The sequence below is a fragment of the Colletes latitarsis genome, chromosome 4 (genome assembly GCF_051014445.1).
Source record: "Colletes latitarsis isolate SP2378_abdomen chromosome 4, iyColLati1, whole genome shotgun sequence".
In the NCBI taxonomy this organism is placed as follows: Eukaryota; Metazoa; Arthropoda; class Insecta; order Hymenoptera; family Colletidae; genus Colletes; species Colletes latitarsis.
In genome coordinates this window covers 24,947,108-24,974,622 of record NC_135137.1, presented here as the reverse complement: position 1 = coordinate 24,974,622, position 27,515 = coordinate 24,947,108, and the positions used below count along the sequence as shown (strand labels likewise).

Below are 27,515 nucleotides of genomic sequence, written 5' to 3'. Positions count from 1 at the left end.
TTTAAGTTCTCTATTTTATGTTTGTAATTTTATTAATATTTATCATTTCGCTTTAGTGTTCAAAAACAATGATGAATAATAGAAAGGAAGACATGGGTAATAGAAAAAATGTTAGTGAGACCCTGAGACTTTGAACACTGCACTTAACAAAATTGTGAACAAAAAATTATTTTGGGAGGAGCATTTCGTAGATATAGAATTCCAAGAAGTACTTCATTTGACAAAATAAAATTTGTAAAACAGGTACAAAAAATCACATTACAGCCTAAATTAGGTAGATTGAATAAAACTTTTACATTAAGGTATAAAACTCAATTATCAACAGAATTAAAACTCACCTATCGAATTAACATGCAGAAAAGAACTAGTGAAAAACATTTTTGTTATTATTTCTTAGCTAAACAACTTAACATATCTTTAAGAAAGGCTGAATCATAAATTTGAAGCGAACTGTAGATTTTAACATGCAATAAGTGCATCATTTCTTCACTAATCTTGAAGGACTCATGAAGGACTTATTTTTCTGTTTCTAATATGTGCAACTATGATAAAACTGGGATCAGTTGCGTTCATAAGCACCAAAAAGTGTTGTTTATGAAATCCACACGTTAAGTAAGGAAACTTATTTTGGGTGAGAGAGGTAGAAATATTACCATTTTATTTTGTATGAGTGCTAATGGATGCCTTATACCGTCATTTTTTTTAGACAAAAGATGAACGAACGGTTAATGTTAAATGTTTCTACAGACAGTAAAGGTACTGTTCAACTAAAGGGTTGAATGAATAGTAACTTTTTCTTCCAGTGGTTGCAATATTTTAAAAAGTTTGTTTGTTTATTGAAGGAATCTCCTGTGCTTCTTATTCTAGTTAGTAACAATAGCCATAAAACATTAGATGTTATTACTTCTTGCAAAAATAATAACATTCAGCTAATTAGTCTACCAATACATATAATCCACAAACTGTAACCACTGGGTAGGGCATTAACGTAGCCGTTTAAAGATACTTTTCATTAGCAATGTAATGTTTGAATAAGATGAAACGCAGGAGCATAAATAACAGACTATGATATTGTAGGCCTGGTTCGTGATGCTTTCCTTAAAAACTGCTGGATTGGATATACCTGTTTCCGGGTTTAAATGCACAGGGACTTATTCTTTGTACAAAAATATATCTTGAATCTTGATTTCTTACCCTCAGAAGTGAAGAATATTCCTATAGAATAAATTACACGTCAAGCAAATTTAACTAATCTAACGATCGAAACTTCTTTGTTATCTAGGGTTACAGGAACTGATGTTAACGATGAGAGAAACTGCTCAAGAAATAATAAACTCCCGACCATCTACTAGTTCTACTGCTGAATTCGATTTTGCAATTCTTAAATTAAGTCCTGTATCAGACGCTGCAACATAGAGATACGAATTCAGGAAAAAGAAAGCAGAAAGAAGTGAAATACTTACTTTAGCTCCTTATAAATTAATTATCAAAGAAGAAGAAAATAAAATAAAATTTAAAAAAAGAAAGAAAAACTTACAATTAGAAAAGAAAAAGAAAAATAAGAAAACACAAATAAATAAAAACGCCAGAACATAAATATCGAGGAACAACAATAATGATACCATTTGTGTAATTTGTTTAGAAAGCATGGATGAAAACGGTTCAGTATATCGCCAGTCAGGAATGGACCCATGAAGAATGTACTGATCATAGTTACTGAAAAAGCCTGCGAGGAATATTTCTAGCAGCACGTAAAACGAGATGCTATTGGAAGATACGTTGTGGCATTTCTTTTCAATCAAGGTAAGGAGCGTCAGAGCAACTCACGTGCCAGAGCTTTGAAACGGTTCAATGCTTTATAACGCCGGTTCAAGCAAGATCCTATCGTCAAGGAGCAATACATGACAATCATGCAGGTATATCTGGATTTAGGACACATGCGTGAAGCAAAAGTCTCGACGGAAAACACCGACCTCTTTTTACCCCATCACGAGACCAGAGTGACGACCAAGCTCTGTGTGGTTTTCGGCTAAAATCGACTTAGGAGTTTTACTTAATAAATCCCATTCGCATATTTTACGACTTCGGTTGCGTAACTATGAATTTACTAGAGATATAGAGGAAATGTATCAACAATTTTCCTGGTTCGCGAAGAAGGCGGACAATTCCAGCGTATTGTTTCAACAAATTCAAACAGTGACATTACGACGTACGAGCTCAACAACACAGTCACCTTCGGATTATCTTGTGCTCCATTTCTGGCCATTCATGATCTCCAGCAGCTGTCAGGTGACGAAGGACACCACTACGAACACGCAGGAAGGATTATATCCAATAACTCCTGTTATTCAGAATTAATCAATTGATAAAGATCCAAAATGTCTCATCTAGGCGTCGGCGATAAGCTCGATTCGATAACAGGAATATTAACCAATACTCAGCCATGTGGCTCTGTTCCAGACATCACCTACCTAGACTCTGTGGATTATTATTCCTTTGAACTTAATATTTTATCAGAAGAGCTGATAGATAATGAACGATGAACATCATCTACCCTTAAAAAACTCTAAAATCCTTGACTATATAGGAGTTGTTCAACAACCCTCTACATGTCCACTCTAACGTTTTATTAATATTAAGGGAAAAGAGGGCTACTGTACTGGTCACTGACCAGAACAAATGGCTTCTCCAATTAACCCAAGGGGATGACATCTCGTCAACAAGGAAGACGCCGCTTGGACAGCCCCTCCCCTCACACGAATCTAAATGTCGATACACCCGATGACTATTTTAACTATCTACTTAGTGAAGATATTACAAAGGACTCAATCATTGAAGTGCTCGCTCTCTTGTTGGTTAAGGCTGAAACAAGCAGAAATTCCATAGGATCGAGTTTTTGAAAATCACATTCTGTAATTATTACTCAAAGTCAGTGTTCGGTCCTTCAGAACATATAATACCCGGGGCGAAGTGGCTGCCTTTCCGACCGCTGTGGTTGGCTATTGTTTAATTTTTAGAAACAGAATCGACCGTCGTATCCCTCAAAATTTCTCCTTCACGTGGAAAACATTTGCCAACCAGAAGGTGCCTCGGAACGCGCTTCCAGTTTGCATTTGTACCGCTCCGAATAAATCGGTCTGTACCTTCGTCGGTGAGTGGTCCAATCGAAGACTTTGGGCTACATGGCCCATTTCCACTCGTCGACTCGCGGTAACAACGCGCTCATAAATCGCGACCCCCGGCGAGACACTTTGTCAATTTTCATTAAACATTTAAAAAACCTCAATGGCTGCATTTCCCTCCACCACTAGCCAATCGCGATTTGGGGTGTTAACGAATTTTCCATTACTTCGGTGCAAACACTTCGGTTATCGCTACGGCCGATTTCGGTTCGAGACGTCGCGATTGCGGTCCCAACTTCGGTTCTTTTCTTAAACGCACGCAGAAATAATTCAACCGATTAACTTCTGCGCCGAGAAGACGAACATGTCTTCCCAAAACGTTGAGAGAAGCGTGTATTTCGATAACGTATCGAATTGCACTCACGTAAAATAACAGTCATGTTGTTCAGTGAATTAGCCAGCCATTAATTCTACGACGAGAATTGGCAGCTGGCAGTTGCCAACAACACACGCGGCAACAGTCAAATTGCGCCTCAAATCTTATAGAAGATCCAGACTACGGTTGACTCCATAGCTGCTTCTTATGCATCGCTTGTTCAAGAGAAAGAAACCCATCAAAAGAAAATAACAGAGTTTACAAATGAAGTGACCCAAACGTCAACCATCATTTCTGGCATGGTGCGAGAAATGAGAAGCGGAAGTTAACAGAGATCGGAGCGGAAACTATATCTCCCGCCGCCTCCTCCCATTGTTAGGTATGCTTGTGCTCCCACACCTCCAATTCCCTGCGGAGCTCTTGAGATCCCAGCCCTGTTAGCCATTTCCTCTCTTAGCAGCTCACCAGAATCTCTAGCCTCTCCTCAATCGTTAATCCCCTTTGAGACTATGACCTTCGAAGGAACTTATAGTTTGAGGAAATTGGTTGTAACAATCCAGTTAGGGATTGTCACTGCTGTTGATCTCCAAAGGTTCCAGCTTTCGGCCCCCTCAGAGCTTTGGTAGGAAAACCTAATGAAAACGTAGGCAACGACTACTGCAGTCCCTTCTTCACCAAGGAAAACACCGCAACAGGAACCGAGTCAAAGTATACGTAGCCCTATTTATGTGTGACGCAGCTAAAGCAGAACACTTAGAGCTCGTCAGTGACACGACGATTCATTTCTTGACAAGGAAAATGTTGTGCGATGCAACAACGAGCTACAAGAAATTCATCATCTGTTCAAGTCAAATGAACATCTGCAGAAGATCAACAACTACGTGTGTACCAAAGAGATCAAAGTAAGCTCCGTCCCACCATTTTCACCACACTTCAGAAACTTAGAGAAAGCTGCTATAAAATCTTCTAAACACCATCTGCGATGAGTTATAAGGAACAAATTACTTCCATTCCAGCAATTTAATACGTTTATTGTCGAAACTGAGGTTATTCTGAACTCACAGCCCTCTTAATCCAATCTTTACACCACTCAACATTGACTACCGATCGTTTTTTAATTGGTAGTCCACTAAACACTTCTCCTGAATTTTATTTCATAGAAACACCTTCTAACAAATTGTTTGTCTGGCAACATCTCCAGAAAATTAAACGGAACTTCTGGGCGAGATGGTACAAAAAGTACCTAAACAAATTGCACATCTACCGAAAAAAAAGCTAACCACTGATGTTGAATAGATACAATATTTTCTAGGTACTCCAAAATACCATGCTGCAAAAAGTTAACAAACTTATCGAATGTCACTGAATTAACTCACTGAGTTCCGTTTCTTGACAACTTAACAAATTTGAGTTTTCGAGATAAACATTTTAAAATTTGCATTATTAAAGAACGATATATTAATCGTAAAATTTGATTAAATGGACTGTTGTCTTTTACCTAAAATTGATAAAGGTAGAAATATAGTGTTTTATATGATTAAACAGCTGTACCTATGAAGTTTAACTGATTCAGAGAATGTTCATTAAATAGTTTCTCATAATGTTTTACCAAAACTATTCTCTTCAGAACAAAATATAACTTAATAATTTAAAATATTTTAAATTTTCTTCTAAAAAGACCTAACATCTTTGGCCGAAACGTTAATCAAAACATTCTCTGATCTGTTTCTCGTTCTCTATGATTAGTCCATGTCCATTTTTGTTTGGCAATTTGAGACAGAGAGCAATTCTTTAATCATATTATATTAATAAAAACAACTGGTCACAAACGCACGCATATCGCGATGCACGAGCCTATTCGTTGGTTAAAAGAAAATTGAATACGATATGAAAGAGCGTATGATACGTTGGTAATCAAAGTGCCACCTAAGCGATAACACCAAGAAAGTGTATCGAGAATTAATGAACTTTTTAGCTAACGTGATCTTCCTCATCATTTTCGTCATTAACTTATTCATTCGTCATTGAATTATATGTCACAATTTCTGATCGTAGATGACAGATAGAGCATACAAGAATAGAATCATGTCTTGTTACTAATACTAGTAGACCGATAACAGTGCACGTTAGCGAACATGAGATGTAACCACATGTTTTTTTAACACTAATTAAAACTTTTAGAAGGCAAATCAGACAATATTAACGACACCATTTATCCAAGCACCGATTTCATCAATACCGATTAAAATTAATGCATCAATTGTATAATAAATATACAGTACTCACTAAATTAATATTATTCATAAAAGATGTAAAGGATATTAACGTATAAGTATAACAGGACATATAGTAGATAATCAGAAATCAGGATGCCAGAAATTTGAATTACCTGAAAGAATTCGTACTCTGAGAAATCAAACTTTCTAAATTATATATATAATTGTAACTTTGTAATTATAGATTTTTTAGATGATTTTGACTTATAATTAATACAACAAAACCTTCCTATTCGTACTGTTTTACTGGGCAATAACGCAGCATGCTACCCTACGTTAAGAAGTCAAGATACGAGGGTCGTTCAATAAGTCCTTAGAAAATCCAAGAGCTGGTACTCGTAGCATCGAAAACTTTCGTTTTCAGTAAGCATTATGACTCACTAAACAGCTGTCAAATTCTCAGTTATATCCACCGCACGATTTCATTTTTATTGCTCATTGAAGCAAGAAACTTTTGCTTATTGAGAAAAATGGAGAAAAGTTTGTTTTGAGCGGTGATTAAACACTTGTGTTCGGCCACCCCTAGGAAAAATTTTAATGACAGATTCTAGAGGCCAAAATAAGGCGAAAATCAAGAATACCAATTTGTTGATGAAGGCTTCATTAAGAAGTTATTAATGTTTAAAGTTCCGGCCGTACTGAATTTTTTTTTCTCGAAAGTGCGCAGGATTTTTGGGGTATGTCTATTCACTAAAAATGATTGTAATTGACCCCTGCAACTAAAAATAATTTTTCCAAGACTATTCGAAATTCTGTTTTTTCACCCAAAACTTTCAGCACTTACTCGAATTTTTTTCTCGAAATTGCGTAGAATTTTGGGGGTATGTCTTTTGACCAAAAATGCTTATAATTAACCTCTGCAATTGAAAATATTTTTTCCAGAACGATTATAAATTTTTTAATTTCACCGAAAAATTTCAATACCTACTCGAATTTTTTTCTCAAAAGTGGGTAGGATTTCGGGGGTATGTGTATTCACCAAAAATTATTGTAATTGACCTCTGCAACAAAAAATAATTTTTTCAGAATGATTTGAAATTCTTTAATAACTTTTTAACGAAGCCTCAATCAAGAAATTGATATTCTTGATTTTCGTCTTATTTTGGCCTCTAGAATCCACCATTAAAATTTTTCCCAGGGGTGGCCGAACACCCTGTATATGGTTTTGGGCGCCAGCTACTGTATCTCACTCGCGCTTATCCTCTTTCCTTATCTCCGTTGCATTCTGAGAACTAAACATGCCCACATAAATGACTAAGGCCGGTCCCGAGCTTGGTCATTTATGTAGGCACTACTGTATTTACAATTGGGTAAATGAGTTTAAACGTGGCCGTACATCCATAAATGGTGAACGTCGTTCGGGACGTCCAGTGGAAATGACTACTCCCGAAATGATTGACAAAATTCACGATATGGTTTTGAGTTATAGTGTTTTCAATTTTGCACGAAAAGTTGGGTATGAAAAAAATCTCAGCAAGATGGGTGCCGCGTTTGCTCTCAGTGGAGAATAAACGCTATCGAGTGGACGACTCTGAGGCTGGTTTGGCGCTTTTTCGTCACAATCCTAACGAGTTTCTGCGTTGATAAATAACTGTGGACGAAACGTGGATACACCACTACACTTCAGAGACAAAGGAACAGTCAAAACAGTGAGTTTTTGAAGGCGAACGGGCTCCGAAGAAGGCGAAGACGGTAAAATCGACCGGCAAGGTGGCCACAGTTTTTTGGGATACACGCGGAATCATCTACACCGATTACTTGGAAAAAGAAGAAACAATAACTTGAGAGTATTATGCGTCGTTATTGCACCGGTTGAGCGAAGAAATAAAAAAAAAAACGTCCTCATTTGAAAAAGAAAAAGATTCTCTTCCATCAAGACAATGCACGGGTGCACACCTGTGCAGTTTTGATGGCCAAAATCATGGAATTAAAGTTCGAATTATTACAACATCCACCGTATTCACCGGATTTGGTCCCCAGTGACTTTTTTTTATTTCCAAATTTTAAAAAATGGCTCGGCGGACAACAGTTCGCGTCGAAAAACAAACAGGTACCTATTTTGAGGACCTTCCGAAATCTTACTTTTTAGATGGCTTAAAAAAGTTGGAGAAACGCTTGGAAAAGTGTATAGAGCTGAAAGGAGATTATGTTGAAAAATAAAAAAAAATTACCTAAAATAATTTGTTTTTCTATCTTTTTTTAAGAATTTAGTGAACGACCCTCGTTATCGAAGTAAAATGCCTTCCATTAAACACAACTGTCTTGTTACAGCAATGCACCATATGATCCTGCATAATATTGAAATTAATTATAAAAGAAGTTTTGTAGGAAAAAATATTGTGGTAATATGGTTTTAAGGACAGAGAGATTTTATTTTGTCTCAATTATGCCTTACTTGCGGTAGCTAGCAACGAATCATTGACAATACATTTAAAATCACTAATGGGCGTCCGGTTTTTTTCAACCGTACTCTCCCGAATATATTACAAGATAATAATGAAACAGTCAACCCGCGTTTCCCATGCCCGATAAAGGGCCGGCTTTCTCAACCGTTCTCTCTTATCGAATCGGGGAAACCAAGTGATGCTGCTCGGGGTTTCTCAGACGGCCTGGAAGATACCCAGTTCTTTTCTCTCGACGGGTGGCCAGTTTTCTCAGCCGTCCTGAAAACGATCCAAACTGCTTCCTCCACTCAAACAACGTATATCATTATATAAAAGTAAGTCAAACCTTACAATTACCCCCACAAAAATGACCCTAGATGGGAATCGCGAAATAATCATAAAAATAATAGAACAATCTTTATTAGAGAAGAACATGAAAAGAATAAAAGCATCAATCTACAGTTCTAACTTATTCGTTAGATGTCTTATTGACTCTTAATAAGAGGAAAAGAGAACCTGATCGTGGAATACCTTAGAAGACTATTTCCTATAAAATTAAAAAAAATAATAACTCAATTAAGAGTGGTAGAAAGGAAATAATGGAATGTAAAAAACAAGAACGGCACAACGCAAATAATAAACGAAGAAAAACTATGCATCTTATGCAATAACAAGGAGTTGGAAGCAGTCGAACATATTATGAAAGAATGTCCGGTGTATGAAAATTTAAGACCGGAAAAATATATGAAGCAAAACATTATCTGAATCTTTCCGATTGCAAACAAGAAAGACGTGAAAAGATTCTACTGCTTCGTTAACGATGCAATAAACCTAATATCTTGGTACCTAAGATTAATAAAGCAATAAGTTAAATAAAGCAAACATCCAAAAATATTAACTACATAAATAATTTAATTGCTACTTTAAGACAAACCCTTACAATTAGTGTCCTTATAATGTGATGACGATAAAAAAGAAAATGCAGAAGTTGAGCTGCAACAAGTACAACATGAACAAAAACATACGCAGAAAGTAGATCCAATAGAAATAAACGGTACCTGAAATGTCGGGTACCTGAGTATCGGGTTTAGTCGGGTATTGATCGAGTCGAGTCAGGTACCCGAAACCGAATCAAGAGCTTAAAAATTTGAAATATTTCGGTATTTAAATTTAAAATAAATAAATGTTTCTTTCTGACTAGATTTCTATATCTAATTGTCTCTCTATAGATTTTACAAATTTCCACCAAGCATGGTCTGTTTCATTTGTCGCGATATGTTATAAAATTCAAAATTTGGAAGAATAATAACTTTCGATTTCAGGTACCCGAATATTTCCACATCCCGACACGATTCTAAATAACATTCCTGACCAGACCCGAATCCAAAATCTCGAGTACCCGATCACCCCTAGTATGGAATACTATAGATAGAAAATGAAATATACGAAACACAAATAAAAACACAACAAACCGTTTATAATCAAAAATGTAATCATCGCAAGGTAATTAATATGTGTAGTGATGTGGTTATCTTAAGCAGCAAATTAAAACGATACAATGTTAAATATCTTTTTTGCAAAATACAAATAAATATGCAACAAAAATTTGAGAAAATTCGAGTACTGATCGCTAAACAATAGCGTGTGCGTTTCTATGAATAAATATTTTGTTTATTGTAAATAACGTGTGATTAGTCCTTGTATGAAATAAGATTCTAATGTTTTGGTGGCGGCAGACTTGCTATGTGTCACGTCGCGTTGATTGCAGTTGCAGTTTCATTTTCGCACAACGAGCAAATAAGGACTATATAATAGACGGAATCCATAATAGAATACTATCAAAGAATCTGTATATAGCTACTATCTTTTCTTTCCTTAAGAAAGTACTTTACTAGTTATCAGTTTAAACAGTATATCCAACATAACGAATGCAACTGAAACATGTGTTCTACGCACACAGAAACGCAACTTTCAAAATCAATACTTCTGTTCTCTCTCATTATCGCGAGTTCGAATCAAAATCAAGAGATGGCTTGATCATCAGACTGAAATACCATTGTACACTTACGATATTTTTGCACAAAGTATGTTGCCGAAACATTTATAGGGACTTTGTAAGAAATAATATATTTTCTAATATCTAGTTATAAAAACTGTGTATTTTTATGTTTGATAAATTTTCTCTTTAGCTGATTATTTCTATAAAAGTTATTCAGAGTACTAAACAAATAATAATTTGTACAAGTATTACTATTGTTTGTAATAGTGTTTCTCAAAGTATGGCCCGCGAACACCCGGAAACCCCAGGCCAGGCCAGTGACATCGCTATAGTCCGCAGTCACAATATTTAAAGTTGTGAGTTGAAGTAAAGTTTTGAAAGAATGAGTTATAAATGGCATTAGAAGTTCCCTTGAATAGAACAAATCATATATAAAAAATTATTTATTTCGAAATTTTATTTTAATTTCAGCCTTACGGCCAAGCGATGAACTTGATTTACACTTTTTTCCTTAATTCATTGTCAGTCATACAAACATTCATTCCCTAACGTGTCTACTATCTTCTTACTGTAAATTACTTCTAAATAATGTCTAATACATATCTTTAGTTTTCATATAATCTTTGGCATAACATTTGGCTTTATTCTGCTTTTAGCATGTTTTTTTCCTTATCTACTAGCTTAGCCACTTCTCTATCTCCTCATTCCCTTCTCCCTTCCACTACTTCCCCGATTCTACGCTTGGTTCTCTCCAGCTTATCACAGTATATGTCTGTATACTTTCCTCGCTCCACCTTAGGTATTACTTCTTTCTCTGTTTTCTCTCTTTTCTTTTCGATCTCCTTATGAAACACTCTAATTCCCACACACTGTGGCTGATGATCCGACTTCGTCCTCTCCTCAATTGTAAAATAATCTATTACATTACTCGTCCCATAATAAATGCCGTTCAATATTCTTAATTTGACGAAAATAAAATTTTTTGTTTCGTAGAAAACAAACAAAATTTGTCAATTTAGGGGACTTCCGAAATTTTAAACATACCAACATTCGTACAAATTTGAAACAAATAGATATTGTGTCAAAGCTCAAAGTATGGGATCCACAATGGTGTACAGAATCAAATTTTCTTAACCGTGTTTGAACTTGACTGCATAAATATTTTTGTTAGCATATAATAAAACTGAACCTTCCCTAAACCACTTAATAACTAAAGATAAGAAATGGAGCGTATACAACAATCTCCATGCTTATTAATGGGTAAACAATTTAAAAATATCAACGTTTTAAAAATAGCGTTGAACTACATTTTAAGAGAAAATCAGAGAAGTTTTCTAGCAACGATAGTGAAATAGAACCCCATACGCAACTATCTATGTATCTACAGATTCAAGACAAAAAGATGATGCAAAAAGTAAAAACAAAGGTCAGATGCGGGAGTCAGGAAAATGATAACAAATATTAGGAAAGTGAGATGGGTAAAGAAAAGAAAAGAACTTAACTGAATAATAATGTATAAAGCAGTGGTGTAAGATAGTGCAATAAGACGAGAAAAAGGAAAGAACGAATGCAAATAAAAACAAGAATACGTGTGTGGATGAATGAGTACATGCGTGAGTGCGTGTGGAGTGATTATACATGTAAAAATATAAAGAGAATAGGCTAGAACAGAGGATAATAAATTGTACAAATACATAAAAACCAATTGCAACAACAAAGAACCAACAAAATTGAAAAATGTAAATAAAATAGTTATATCTCATTATATTACATAATATATATTTTCTATTAACGAAATGAATGATGACTGAGAGACATAGGACATATTTAATGTAAAATCGAGTCCATCTCCTAACACTATAAGCTGAAATAAATCTATCTATCGATAAGGAACATGTTAAAAAAAGTTTCATTAAAAATACATTAAAAAGTTTTGTCATTGTATTAGTAATGTAGTTAATCGTTTCGTATTAATAATGTAGTTGTATCGTGGGAATACAAATTTTACTCGAATAGAAGAGATCTTTTTCATAAAGAGTCTCTCAAAGTACGCGCGGTTTCGATTGTATGCAGTTTTTTAGCAACCTTTGTAGCCGCTGTGTTCTTCGAAGCCACGGTCTTTCTGTCGCTACAAATAATGACTTTTTACAACTTTTTTTACTACATAGATTCTACAATAATACATTCATTAAAATTAAAACAAAATGTGGATGGATTGACACCGGACAAAATTATTTTGAAAGAGATGCAAAAAGAGATGTGTCAAACTAAAATTAAAATATATTTTTGCAAAATATAAAAAACATACATATGTTTAATTATTAATCATGCCACGTATAATGTACGTATGATTTTCCTGTAACCCTTGCATTATAGTTTTCGATTAACAAACATTTGAAATGTTAAAACAGGGGGTGTGGTTTAGTAAATTATACAAATTTTCAGTTACGCAATATGTCGGGTTTTAGTATTGCGCATAGATCTTTCATTATTAAAATCTGATCGTGATTTCAACCAATCTTACACGCCTTTTGGCATATAGGTATTTGGGGTCCCTACACTGTTGAAAGATGATGTTATATTATTCAATTGGTATATTCTCCATACATTTTTACAATTTTGTGTTTAAAATTTCTTTATGCATGTATTGATACATCCTTCCTTTTTGTAAGATATAAGATAAAAAAAATCATACACCTTAATACAACCCTGGAGCATAAGGGACCTGTTGAACGCTGTAACAGCCTGTCGCTTTGACTCATTGTTAGATAAGGTTTATGGTAGGGCAAAAATCCTTCGACCGCGTGGAAAACCAAGATTCTAACATCTGCTGCATGACAGCACACAGCCCTAACATGAACCTTCGAATTTCGAACCAAAATATTACCTGCGAAAACGGTAACTTTCTCCAACATCCTTCAGTGACGTTTCCACTCCGATGCCATACGTACCCCCTTCCAAAGACATCGTTCTAAGGGCTGCTTAGAAGAGAGAATAAGGCCTCAGAGCCTACCTAGACAGTTGTCGTACAACTAGAATGAAATCACTATTCGCGCGGCAACTCGTGTAACACAATTTAGCACTCTTTATTAATAACTTGTAGAATAAATAAGTTAAACCAACAACACTCTTAAACTTCTTTACTCCGTTATCCGGGATCATTAATTTATTCTGAATTCGCAAGCGTCAACGAAAAATTCCGACCTAATCTCTCGGATTCTGCGCGCCACTACAATGGATCTTTCTTCAAAATCAGGTTTTTAGGTACCATTTTTTAATAGTAGCTTCTTTACAAATCCATTACCACTTATGTCCCACATAGAAATCTATTCATTTTTGTTTCATCTGATCAAATAATACACTTCTAATATCTATATTTTTTTGTAAAAGCCAAATTAACCTTTTGTTTCGATGATATGGGATTTTTATTCTTCCCAATTGATTTAAAACTGGTTTTTTAAAGAGTTGGTCGTACTACATAGTTTTCTAATAATACTGCTACCATTGTTGCTATCTTTTTTTTGTCAGTATCTGAGATTGCCCTATAGAACAATGGTTACAACTTAGCTAAGAAAGCTCGTAATTCCTCGATACGAGACATAATAGTGGCTTCAAAATTAAAATTAATACTTTTAATTATGATGTATATAACAAAAATATATTGTTATTGTTTATGTTTAACTATATAGAGTGTTTGGCCACTCCTGGGAAAAATTTTAATGGAAAATTCTAGAGGCCAAAATAAGACGAAAATCAAGAATGCTAATTTGTTGATGGATGCTCCGTTAAAAAGTTATTAACGTTTAAAGTTCCGTCCGTACTGAATTTTTTTCTAAAATGTGGATAGGATTTCGGGGGTAAGACTACTCACCAAAAACGACCCCCGCAACCGAAAATAATTTTTCCAGAACGATTTGAAATTTTGTAATTTTGTCGAAAAATTTTACACCTTCTCGAATTTTTTTCTCGAAAGTACGTAGAAATTCGGGGTATGTTTATTCACCAAAAATGCTTGTAATTGACCTTTGTAGCTAAATATAATTTTTGTTGGTATGATCTGAAATTTTTTAATTTCGTCTAAAAATTTCAGTACCTAGTCGAATTTTTTTCTTGAAAGTAGGTAGGACTTCAGAGGTATGTGTATTCCCCAAAAATAATTGTAATTGAACCCCACAACCAAAAATAATTTTTTTCAGAATGATTTGAAATTTTTTAATTTAATATTTTAATAACTTTTTAATGTAGCCTTAGTCAAAAAATTGATATTTTTGATTTTCATCTTATTTTGGCCTTTAGAATCTCCCATTAAAATTTTTCTCACGAGTGACCGAACACTCTGTATAAATTGTTGTATTTATTGCAACGGATTATGTAATACAATTGACAAATAACAATTGTTGGTTGTCGAAACAAAAAGGTTCATCGCTATTTAAGTAGCGCGAACATTATATGTATATTTAATAATTCCCTATACAAATTAGCGGGTCCCATAAATCTCTCTACAAGGTGTTTAAAAAAAAGTGTTTCAAAACTTTAAGGACTTATAATACTCAGCGAAAGGAGTAGAAAATATCGAATCAACATAGGTCCAAAAGTCAATCCTTTCGACGAAAAATCGACTGTTAGCATTTAAGAATAATCGATAACTTTAGTAATTTTCTCTGCGAAGCATTAAATGTAAATAAATAAACTGATTCAGAAGTACGTTCAAGATTGTTCCATAAATGTTCATCTCCCATAAATAATGTAGAATAATTACATGAACGAATAAAAAATGCGTGTCAAACAATACGAGATTCAAAATAAATACTTGCAGGTGTATGTATGTCGATCAATGAAGACAAATTCTTAATATTCTTAGATACTAAAAATCGGTTTTTCGTCGAAAGGATTGACGTTTGAACCTCTGTTAATCAGACATTTTTTACTCCTTGCACTGAATACTATAAGTCCTTAAAATCTTGGAACACTTTTTGTTTAACACCCCGTATAATCTCCTTGAGATGTAAGTAAACTCAGGTTAAGAACTGCTATAGAGAACCCAGGAATATCGTCAAGATATTTTCTTCTTATCTTTTGTAACGTATAATCGAGATATTACACACTTTTTAGACATTGTTCAAGCCCAAAATCCTTTTTTTAACAAGAAAATTATCCTTCGAATACAATATACATACAATTAACGTCATGGTGACGAATACTCTAATTAAAATGTGTTCTCTACGACACTTTAGTGAACACTTACTAGTACGCTTCTACGAGATCACTATTACAATGAATGCAAACAATCATTGTAATAGTATCAAATGAACCCATTATTTGTGTACTAAAAAGTGAGGCAAAATTAAGTCATAAGCAAAATTCTATTACAAACAAATTAAACAGGATATAATAAAATTATTCAACATTTATTAAAGTGCAATAAACGTTAATTAATATAAATCATAGTCTTTCCAAAATCTAATGCAAAATACATAAGTAAATTACCATTTTTCATAGAAACTCTTTTATTGATTCAGTTATGCTCCTAACTGTATTTTAAAACTGATTTTACAAACATTTATTTATATTTGAAAAATTGTAATTTAATTTAAAGGATTTCATATTTTTTACTGTAATCTACTTAATTTATACTTAATTTGAATTAATACATTACTTATAAAAGCAATTCACCAAAATAAAAATACAAATCATCAGATTCACATTTCTTATGCCAGTTTATTTAGATATAAATAATGAATTAATTACTTTCTTTGAATAATATTATGAATTGCGTATTACTTGGTTTACAAGTAAGTCTACTTCATTATAATAATAAACAAAGCAAAAAAAAACAATAAAATTAACTGATTTTTAACAAAAGTAGAATAAAAAGTGGTAAATCTATTAAAAATAAAAAATAATCTTAATGAATATACTATGAAAAACAATTTCAGTAATTGCAAGTTTTTAAGCTGTTTAATTTTAAATTTTAGTTTTCAATGCTTTTGTCATTGGCGATGTGTTTTAATTCCGCTTATAATGTGCTTCTTAGTCTATTCTTAGAACACGTTCATTCAACATGTTCAGGCATCCTCAGGGGTGCGTAGCCCGCAGTTGAGAAACACTGGGTTACAGCACACTGTGAACATCGTCATCGGAGTACATACGCGTATCATGGAAGAGCAAGCGCTGTGAGAGAAATGAGTCTGAAAATCGCGTGATGCCATTTCGCATTCCACGAATAGCGAGTCCCTGCGGAAGGAGAAAGAGAATGATGACCGGACGTCCGTCTATCTTAGCTGCGCGCGTACCTACGTAGCCGGTTACGAAAGGAGAACTTAAACCCGGTGGAATGCGCCGCAAGAAACCGGCTCTCCTCATGAGAGAACGGCCGTCAGAGGAAAAGAACCCGTGTATGTTTTTGAAACTTGAATGCAACCCTCTTTAATAACGCACCCAGAAATTTAGCAAGGGATGTGGAACTAAATATTGACGGAGACGAATACGTCATAACACTTTGCAACACTTTATGAAACTGTTAGAGAAGATAGGAAACGAAGACGTTCATTTAATATTGATACATGAAATAAAACGTACACAGTATGCACATTTTTAATTTTCAAGTCTTATTTGCCTTTAATTTTTAATTTCAATATTAAATACGGCAACAAAAATATTCTGACACTTAGGTATGCTTGAATTATTTTAGCACTCTATATTAAATCATTTTATAATAAATTTATAATATTATCGATAAAAACTGCTGGTTCCAACCAGTTCTCGAAATACAGTTTTGGAAGAAAAAGAATAGTGGAACAATGTGCATTTCCGCAGATAAAAATAAATTTAACCCTATATAATTATATTTATATTAAACTTTTGACAATATTTATATGATAGAATCATTGATAACCACTAATAACAGGATTTAAATTGGAAGAAAAATTTTAATAAACATAAAGGTCCAGCTGTAGTCATTCTGATGAAAAATTGTAGAATAGTTGTAAACAGATTGTCTATAGACCATATTATTACTTTAAAACCACAATTGATGCATATTGATAGTAAGATTAATATCTAAGTTCAGAACACAACATAAAAGATTTACGCATTATTGTTAAATATAATAAAAAAAATGTTATTATCTTGTTACAAATAACAAAATTTTAATGGTAAAAAATAAATATTTGTAATGCAGAAACAGTTGCAGTTGCTCCCCTCCATACCCCTAAATGCACTACTAACCCTCTTTCGTTGCGAATTCAAGAAATCCTTGACGCGCTATTTCGTCCGTGAGCTCGTCTAAACCAATAGCGACGGAACTGAGTCTGATTAGAATAAATTGCTACAGTTAACCTTTTGCAATCCAATTTATATTTTTGTTTACTTCCTATTAGAACGTCTGTATCAATTCAAAGCACATGGTTGTGTTGGAAACAATGGGCGATGCTATCCCTTACACAACTAGTTTTTACAGATTTGTTATAAAAAAAATAATGGAAAAATATTTGCTTTGTTAGAAATCGATCATCGGTAACGTGATAACTTGTTGTTCTCCCCGGTATACATCAACAATTTTAGTTAATAAATAGAAATTATTTGTAAATACACCCGTTCACGTGATAATATTTAAAAATAATAATAATTATTTAGTTTATGTTTAGTTTCTATTTCGATATAGATACTTTTTTGATAACATTTTAAAATATTTACTCGGAATAGACTTAAAATGAGAACGACTGTGAAATATTGTGTGCAGCTAATTTTGAAATGAAATCGCAATGGGTTACTATAATATCAGAGATCATATTAAGTAATCTTTTTATTTATAGTATGAAGATTAATTCCATTATTTTGAATTCAATGTTAATTCATACATCGATAAGATAATACATGTCCAATGATACTGATGTTGCAGAAATATACATTACGTTATAATTTACGACGGATCTACGATACCCTATCAAATTTAATTAAAGTTTATATGATCATAAAATTAAATTTTATCGTTTTGACAAAAAAATAATATTGCAGTTCATATTTTAAATCCGCGTATTGCAAATTACAGTTTAATACTTTGCATAACAAATTTCACAAAATTTTTACAACCTACTATCAACAACGCGTGATTGTATTTCTCCGTTTTGTTCTGTGAAATACGCCTAACAATGAATTGTTCAAATATTTCAAGCCTCGGGTCAGTCCCATCGCTATACGTTGGAAGGTAAGGCCAGGCGCACGCCCATCTTGTCGACCAATCAACGACCGCAACGTCATCTCGTACGATGTAACGGAGAGACTCAGCCACGTGGTAAGCATCGCACTATTTTAGTATCGCGACGCAAGAAAATCTACTGATCGCACGTTCCTGTTCTCGAACGACTATTCTAGAATTTCTAAACACAATTAATTATTTGTCTGCAACGAAAATTCGTTTAACTATGAAATCTATTGTTTCTAATAATGTTTCAAAGGGCCTTCAACACTAATAAATGAATGCAACGCATCAGTTTTAGAAAATATGCAATCTGATTAATGTTTAGCAGTAATAATATAAGTAATCAAACAAATTTAGTCGCAAATTTAATTATTATACATAATTAACTCATTAATAACAAAATGATTATATTTTTTATTATGATTAAATCATTGTAAGTTAATAATGGTACTCAAAATTTTCTTAAAAAACATATATTTATTAAATAAGTAAATCGAGAAATAAATCAATTATAAAACAAAAACTAATGAATTATGAATTAGAAACAGAAATATAATTTGCTTTTAAAACAATTCATCTGACAAAATGAATCAGAATAATTATGTACATATATAATATAATAATCTATATACATTTTTCTTTTATGAGATTTATTTTAATAAGCATTTATTCGAAAAATCTTTTCCCAATCAAAATTTATTTCATATTTGCAAGTAAATAGTTAATAACGTTTTCGTCTTATCTTTAACTATTAAATACGTTAACGATTACAATTATGAAGTTTGTATGGAAACCTGTTGAAAATCCTATAGATTTACAGTTTATATAAATCATTGCCAAATCCTATATTTAAAATTACAGACATGTATGATGAATATGTAAAATAACAACGTTGTCATACTAATTTTAATCCTAATTTTCATCATTACGTTTTGTGATTAATTATAAAAATAATCATAGTCCATTCAAATACCGCCTAATTTTGTAACATAGCGTGGAATTGATTACAATTCGTTGCAAGTGCATCTTGTGATTCGATTAACTAATGAATTAAACGCGAGATTAAAACTAGCGTTGGTTATATTATTTTTAAGAATTCTGTTATTTTGAAATAATCGAGAAGAAACTGTCGCGGACGCAATACATACATACGTTATTGATATACACATGTATTGAAATCGTGATATACGATAATCGTCCGACGTTTTAACTACTAAACTGGATTGTTTACGTATTACAAACTGAAGCTCAAGATACGTATCATTGAATGAAAAGAAGACGAATGATATGTAGGTCACTTCATGGCTAGTCATCGAGATGCCACAGAAAATGTAAACAGATTTACGAATTCACAAAGATTAGTTATCTTATGAGACCCATAGTTATTAACCCTTCCGCAACTTTGGACGAGATATCTCACTCCGCGTTAGTGTTTATGCTTTCATTCTTCAGTATTTACAAATGAATGTCACTTATCGGATGATTTATTTCATTTCTGACAACAATTTTGAAGCAGCATTTCGTATCTATAGCAATCGCGGTTTGACGATATTAACCAACGCACCAACAGTGATATTAATACTAATACAGAAGTGGCTAATGACGTTTCATCGTCTAGAATATAGAATAAATGTTTCAAAGAAAAACGGTGGAAAATATCTACAACTACTACGTTTGAATCACGCATTTTAAATTACACAGAACAATCGCAGAGAGCAGAGAAAAATCAGACTTATCGGTAAACAGTAGCCTTTTTTCCATTTTCCAATATTTTTTCGATCAAGAACTTGTGAATATCATTGTGGCAAAAAGTAATAAATATGAACGTGACCGAAATTTTATACACTCAGCAATACGTATATTTTTGTGTCGCTATTCTTCAATATATGGGTATAATTCGTTTGCCGTAATTATCTTTATATTAGAGCACTAATCCTATGCACAATTTGCAATTCATAAAAAAACTAATTTCAAGAAAGTAATTTTTCCGTACACTACAATTCCTACATTTCAATGATATAAATATTGATGCCAAAACTAAAACAATTATTAATGAAACTCATAAAATACAACCTATTATCAAACTTTTATTATGGTAGTTTCAAACTAGTAATATCAATTCTTTCTACAATGCATACACTCTACTTGGTGACAAAGAATATATAAAAGAACCCAATTGTATTACAATAGAGTACACTAAATATATGGGTGGCACAGATTATGAAGGTTAAATTTTGCATTCATATTTATACGTAAAACAATTAAATGGTACAACAAACATTTGTCAAAATTGTAATGTAACATTATGTATAACACCATGTTTTCAATTGTTTCATATACAATAAAAATAAAAAAGTTAATTTATAAAAATATAATGTATCCTTTATGTATCATTCCTGACACTCCTGCACTTATGACGAAATATTTTACGAATGAGACACTTCGCATTCTAATGAAAGACACGCGAGATATTTCGTTCATTCCGTCGCATAACAGACATCGTAGTAACAAGAAATTTAGATCATAACGATATATAAACGATTAGAGGAATATAGCGAGATATTTCATCCGCACTCATGAAACGATTAAAAACACAACTACAAAACATGTCAAAAATAAACTAAAAATAGCTAAAGATAGAACTTTAAGCCGCTAATCAACGCTTGTCTATCATTACAAACGATGTATTTAAAAGCGGAAATTTAACTTCTAAAAATCACTGTGTTCCAAGAAAATTGTTTCCAACACATCAAGTATCAATTATATGTAATACTAAACAGTGCAGAGTTAATTTTTTTAATGCGCATCCTTACTCTTAGAATACACTTCGTGTTATGAAATTCAAATTTTGTTTTACCGATATACGAGGAAGTTCTATTCAAATTCTTTAACACCCACGCGGAAAATGGTGAATTTTGCGAGAACAAGGATATTAAACCAAAATAAAATTACTCACGAGAGTAGAATGTAGTCACAAGCAGGGCAAGCCAGGACAGCTGTTTCTCCACAAGATTTCTCATTTCTAAAGTTTATCAAAGTCTTTCACACTAATAATCGGCTGTTCTTTCACCCCGAATAATTGTCGATCCAAAGTGACAGTCTCTTCTAAAGAATCACAGAAAGTAATAAACGCGTCACACGCACGTTTCGTTGCACAGTAAACGTTTAAATTACTGACCAGTCGATGTACCCGTTTCACACAGTCCGTCCTACGCGACCAGCTGTACACGACTGACTCATGGGAATGCGTTTTGGCGGTACGAAGCTTTAAAGGCGTGCGCCAAGTGCGCACGCGCGGATCGCTCACGCCACCGACTTGTTTGGTGGGGCGCGAGACTGCTTCTTTCTCTTTCGCTACACCTTCGACGTTTTCTCTATTACGCTGTTTTACCGAACCACGCTGGCGCCGGTATCATTACGGCTTTCGTTAAAGCAACGTGCAAGATCATTAACTGAATGCCTGCGTGGAACAACGGTAGCGAGACCTTACGTACTTTTACAAATAGAATTTAATTAAGAACAGAGTTTCATTGTCAATGGACAATAGGTAGAGATAATTAGCGGATTTGGGCGGAATACCGACTCACCTGAATATCATACGATGCAACGGATGCCCCTGATCGCACTGCCAGAATAAGTCATATGGACTATTACATTATTTTTCAAACTTCGCCTTCCCATAGACGCCTATAATAAAAGAAAATTTTTTACATACCTTTCAATGTGTTCATGCTTAATCATTAATCTCCAACTTAAATAGTTATGTACCTCTTAGCTTACATTTTCTCTATATTATTTACTAAAACAATACATAAAGATAAATATTAACAAAAATGATTGGACTTACGTGGTTTTGGAATTCATTTAAAACTAAATAATAATAATTTTTTGTTTAATAATATTTAAGGAGGAGCCAGGCATTCAACTGAAAACCAAATACTAGTAATTTTCCACATAAAATTTTGAAAATATATATTTATATAACACCTATTATACTGAATCGAATGATGTAGAAATTAAGTTTCTAACTTTCATTTTTTTACAATAAAAAATTATGTATTTTTTAAAAAAATCATCGGAATAAAAGATCCGTACACAATTTACTTCAATTTCATAAATGTAATCACAGTAAAACTTTCAACGTGAAAACTTCATTTTCGTTTGAGTTATTTTAATCTAAACATTAATTGACTGTACTATGTATAATATAACCGTATATGATAATACGTGATATACGTTAGATATGAAAATACTTTGTCGACTCCACTGTCTGACTTTGATCTATACAACGTAATTATAAGCATAATATATGAACATCAATGTAACGTATATTAAGCGTATGGCTGCGTATAATTTCAGTTTATAGGAGATCTTTTAGCGAATGAAGTGTACTTCTATAATTTCTATAGAAACTGTTTGATTCTGAAAATGTGTAGATTAAAGAAGAATAAAGAAATAAATCGTATGAGATAAATGAAATGATAGCAATATTATTGCGAGAAATAATAAACTAAAACGGACAGCAATGACAATTTCGTTTCACAAAATTCTAGTGATATGCGAGACAATCCTCTTGATGATGCAATGTTTGTTCCTCAAAATTCGAACATGAATACGAGGTTGCAATCATTATCAAACTATGATATTTACATATTCTTGTGCTTCGGTAGAAGTTCAATATGCAGTTATTGCTATTTCAAATCTGAACACTCTTATTCACGTATAAATTGTGCTGAATGTGATCAAATGTTCTTAGAAATATAATTATGGGAAAAGATGTAACGAATGGTTCACAAAATTGTTTTGAAGTTCAAGTTTTCAGAAAAAAGTGGCTTGGAAAATGTGCAAAATTCTACATTCAGTTCTTTTATAGTTTATAATAAACAAATGAACATTTCAGTTTATGATATCAATTTTAATATTTATATAGCATTTGTAAATTCTATTGGTGAGGAATATTCAGTTATAGAAAAGATTAATACGATTATGAATGTAAAATGCATTTCCCAATGAATGTATCGAAAATATATCATAGCTTTAAAATATTCTTCCATCAAAACTTGTTCAGAAAATGTATAAAGAATACGTCAGATAGTAAAGAAAATATATAACAGCTTGTATAGGAATATTACTACTTCTACTGAAATATCTGTCAGTTATGATGGATCTTGGCTCACTCGAGGTCATACGTCAAAATATGGATTAGTTTGCGTAACTGACTTACGAACTAGACATATTCTTGACTATGCAGTCATCTTAAATATTGTCAGAGATGCACAAATACCAACAGAGTGCGATAAGGTGAAAATTTTTCGGAATTTTCGATCCGAATGGAAGGCCACAAGTACGTTTGCCAAAAAAATCATATAGCTTTATCTAATGCAATGGAAATGTATGCAGCAGTACAAACATGGCAAAGATCAGAAGAGTATGGTATGCGATTCACAACTTTTATTTCTGACAGCAATAGCAAAACTGGGTAATATCTGAAGAATTTACAAATATATGAAGGAGATGTAAAAATCGAAAAAGTGGTGGCTATGTGTGAACCATGTAAGTAAAAGATTATAGTTTAGGAGGTAAAGAGCAAGGTACGTACATCAAAAGAAATCACTACATATTTACATATTAGTATTTTCTTTACTAAATTTTAAACCAATTACTATACACATATTCATTCCTTATTTACATAGACTCATACATACATCGACTCATTCTCATTCACTCTCCTATTTATACTAATGCAACTTGTGCTTACTATCTGAGCACGATCGAACGCGATCGTCGATTGTCAGAGCATAATTAACTGTCTTACATGCGATAATACAGGTCTTAATCTTGTCTTATGCTTAATGAATTTCATTAACTTATTTTTAATACATGAACTATTACTTTGCTCTTAACCTAACTACTAATCTACATTAAAGTTTATCTCTGAGATCAAAAATATTTGTACTTTTACGTTAACGATATTATCAGCAAATAATTTATAATAGCATTTATAACATGTATAATTTATACAGCAAAGCATTTAAAGTTCTTTTGCTCTCATGTGGTATAATATTGAAATTTTTGAATTTGGATCTTAGATGAAGCCTTTTTTATCCAGATATACAGCTTTTGCTCTTGAATTTGCTTTGCTAAACTTTTATTTCTATCAAGCAATGGTTCAAAATGCAGGATGTTACGTTTAAGTGCGAATGGTGGAATATCTGATAAGGTATTGAAGGTATCAAAAAAAGTATTCTTACAAAAGTTGTTTTATTTAAAGGGACAAATTATGTGGTATAAATAATTTTTGTATAGGTGAGGGAGTTTTTAAGATTAAGCTAATTTTTTTAAATGGAACTATATATTTTTTTATTAATAATATGATAGCGTTTGTTGAGACAAATTCAACGACCTACTATATGGCATCATTCCTTGCTATAGAGCCATAATTATTGAGACACAAAGCAGTCAGATCAACGCGAATTGTGAGTTGTTGGTTAAAATAAATCCTGTGTGATTATATTATTTGCTTGCGCCGGACCGATCCAGTCTTTAATCAGTTTTTCTTGAGATTGTAGAGATATCAATCCTACAATTAATATGAGAAATTATGAATTATTCCAGACGTCATAAATGATTGCTTTTAATTTCTACTTATCACTAATTTTAATGACAAGAATTAATTAATAACTTTGTATGTACGTTATCCTTCAACATTTCCACCATCGTTGAGTATGCTAAGTATAACTAAAAACACTAAAAAACTAATATAAAAATGCTAATATTATAAATTAAAACGTTCTTTCTCTCGACTTCTTAACTCTCTAGAGGTACTCTTTAAAGTGACTATTCCAAGCCGAAAGTATAAACTTAGAGTGGAGATAAAGAGCTCGATTTGTTTATACGATAGAAACAAATCAGGAACATTCGGTACGTCAGTCGCTGCAGTACATAGAGCCGCGTCCCTACTGAGTCGGCTTTTGCCGTTCGGCACTGCCGAAAATTGTGTCTCCACTGTGTCGGCATTTGTCATCTAGCACGGCCGATCGGCACCCTAAGTACTTCTCGGCAAAGCCAAACACTCTAAAGACTTGCATCGTCTCGGATAGCATGGCTTGAAAAGCCGAATGGCATGCCGACGAGTCGATCGGCACGATGTCGGTAACCATCAAAAGACATCGTGCCAAGACCGGCAATTAACTTTTGTTGCTGCTGTATTCTCAGAAAACAAACAAAAAAATACAGAGTGCATCAGTCAAGCAGTCTGAGTCCTCAACGTACAGAGTTTCATGTCAATTTCGTTCCAAAACCATCATCGAGATATAAAGATACAATTTTATTACAAAAATTAAGGTGATCTTAATTTTTTATTGAATAAAAATTTTTTACCAATTTCTTCGTTTACCATTTGTTGTCACTTAATTACTGAGTAACTTTTATTGGAAAATTTTTTTGTCAGTTTATCGAGAATGCTTGAAAAAATCGAATTAATCACTGGAGTACATAGAATATAGGGTTAAAGAATAAAAAATTAACATTTATTTGAATTTTTTCATTAAATATATTTTTTAAATCAATTATATATTATATTATGCCTACATCTGAATCAGAGTCAGCATTCGCATCTGATTGAAGACGCGATTCATCTATTATTATACAGGGTGAGGCATATGAACTAATCCCCATGATTTTCCAGCTCCTTTCGATGATCTGACAAAAAAATGTTTCCTATTGAAGTTAATCAGTATTTAACTGATAAGAAATTGCAGTTGCTTAAATTTAAAAACAAATTGATTTATGACCTGACCAAATTAAGCCCTGATCATAGTCTAAGGACCTTAACTACTCGTGTTTCTGTCAATTTCCTTGTTCCGGGAGCTGAAACATGTAAACATTGACACCCACTCGAGTTTTCGACCTCTCTATATCGTAGCCCGGACTATACAGGGTGTTCGACCACCCCTGGGAAAAATTTTAATGGAGGATTCTAGAGGCCAAAATAAAACGAAAATCAAGAATACCAATTTGTTGATGGAGCCTTCGTTAAAAAGTTATTAACGTTTAAAGTTTCGCCCGTACTGAATTTTTTTCTCGAAAATGCGCAAGATTTCGGAAGTATGTCTATTGGCCAAAAATAATTGTTATTGACACCCGCAGAAGAAAATAATTTTTACAGAATGATTTGAAATTTTTTTTTTCCGTCGAAAAATTTCACACATTCTTGAATTTTTTTCTAAAAAGAGGGTAGGATTTCGGGGGTATGTCTATTCACCAAAAATGATTGTAATTGACCCCCGCAACCGAAAACAATTTTTCGAAAACGATTTGAAATTTTTTTTTTCCGTCGAAAAATTTCACACTTTCTCGAATTTTTTTCTCGAAAATGCGCAGGATTTCGGGGGTATATCTATTCACCAAAAATGATTGTAATTGACACCTGTAACTAACTATAATTTTTCCAGAACGATTTGAAATTTTTTAATTTAATTGTTAATAACTATTTAACGAAGCCTCAGTCAAGGAATTGTTATTCTTGATTTTCGTCTTATTTTGCCCTCTAGAATCCCCCATTAAAATTTTTCCCAGGAGTGGCCGAACACCCTGTATACAATGTATCGATAACGACCAGCGTTAAGTGACGCTTGACACGCTCGATGTTCGAAGCCGCTTCGCTTCTAAGAATTCATGGGGATAACCGTGGTCATTTATGTGGGCAAAAGTCTGGTCACTTATGTGGGCATTATTGTAGTTGCAAACACAGAAGCAGATGTTCCATCTCAGCTTTGATCTCTTTCGGTGTTAAGCTTTTTTTAAATACAAGTGCCTCTAATACTTTTTTCAAGAAGATACAAAGATGCATCGATTTATGAAAAAAAAACAAACAATACAATTTTACTAAAAAATCAAGGTGATCTTAATGTTTTATTGAATAAAAAAATTGTTATAATGAGAAAAATCAGTATCGTTTACGAAAGAGATTTTGCGTTTCACTATTGATCGAATGAGAAAGAAATGGTTTTGCCACGTAGACGTGCATAGCATTGGCATGGCCCGGCCGTGCCGACTTGTGCCGCGACGCTGCGCTGTGCCGCGCTGTGCCGATCGGCAAATGCCGAGCCGTGCCGACGCAGTGGAGGCGCAGCTTAGGGTTCGGCTGGTAATTTCTG

General features: G+C 33.3%; 1 protein-coding gene across 2 annotated transcripts in view; it reads right to left on the bottom strand.

The window, feature by feature from the left end:
- The window catches only part of LOC143341152 (uncharacterized), a 231,247-nt gene extending 209,668 nt beyond the window's left edge, over positions 1 to 21,579 (bottom strand). For both annotated transcript variants that reach the window (XR_013079564.1, XM_076763872.1), the window contains exon 1: positions 21,314 to 21,579. Coding sequence is in view for 1 of the 2 variants with exons in the window: in XM_076763872.1 (XP_076619987.1) it covers positions 21,314 to 21,377 (64 nt within the window). In the remaining variant the exon portion in view is untranslated. The remainder of the gene's footprint in view (positions 1 to 21,313) is intronic.
- Positions 21,580 to 27,515: the final 5,936 nt, after the last annotated feature.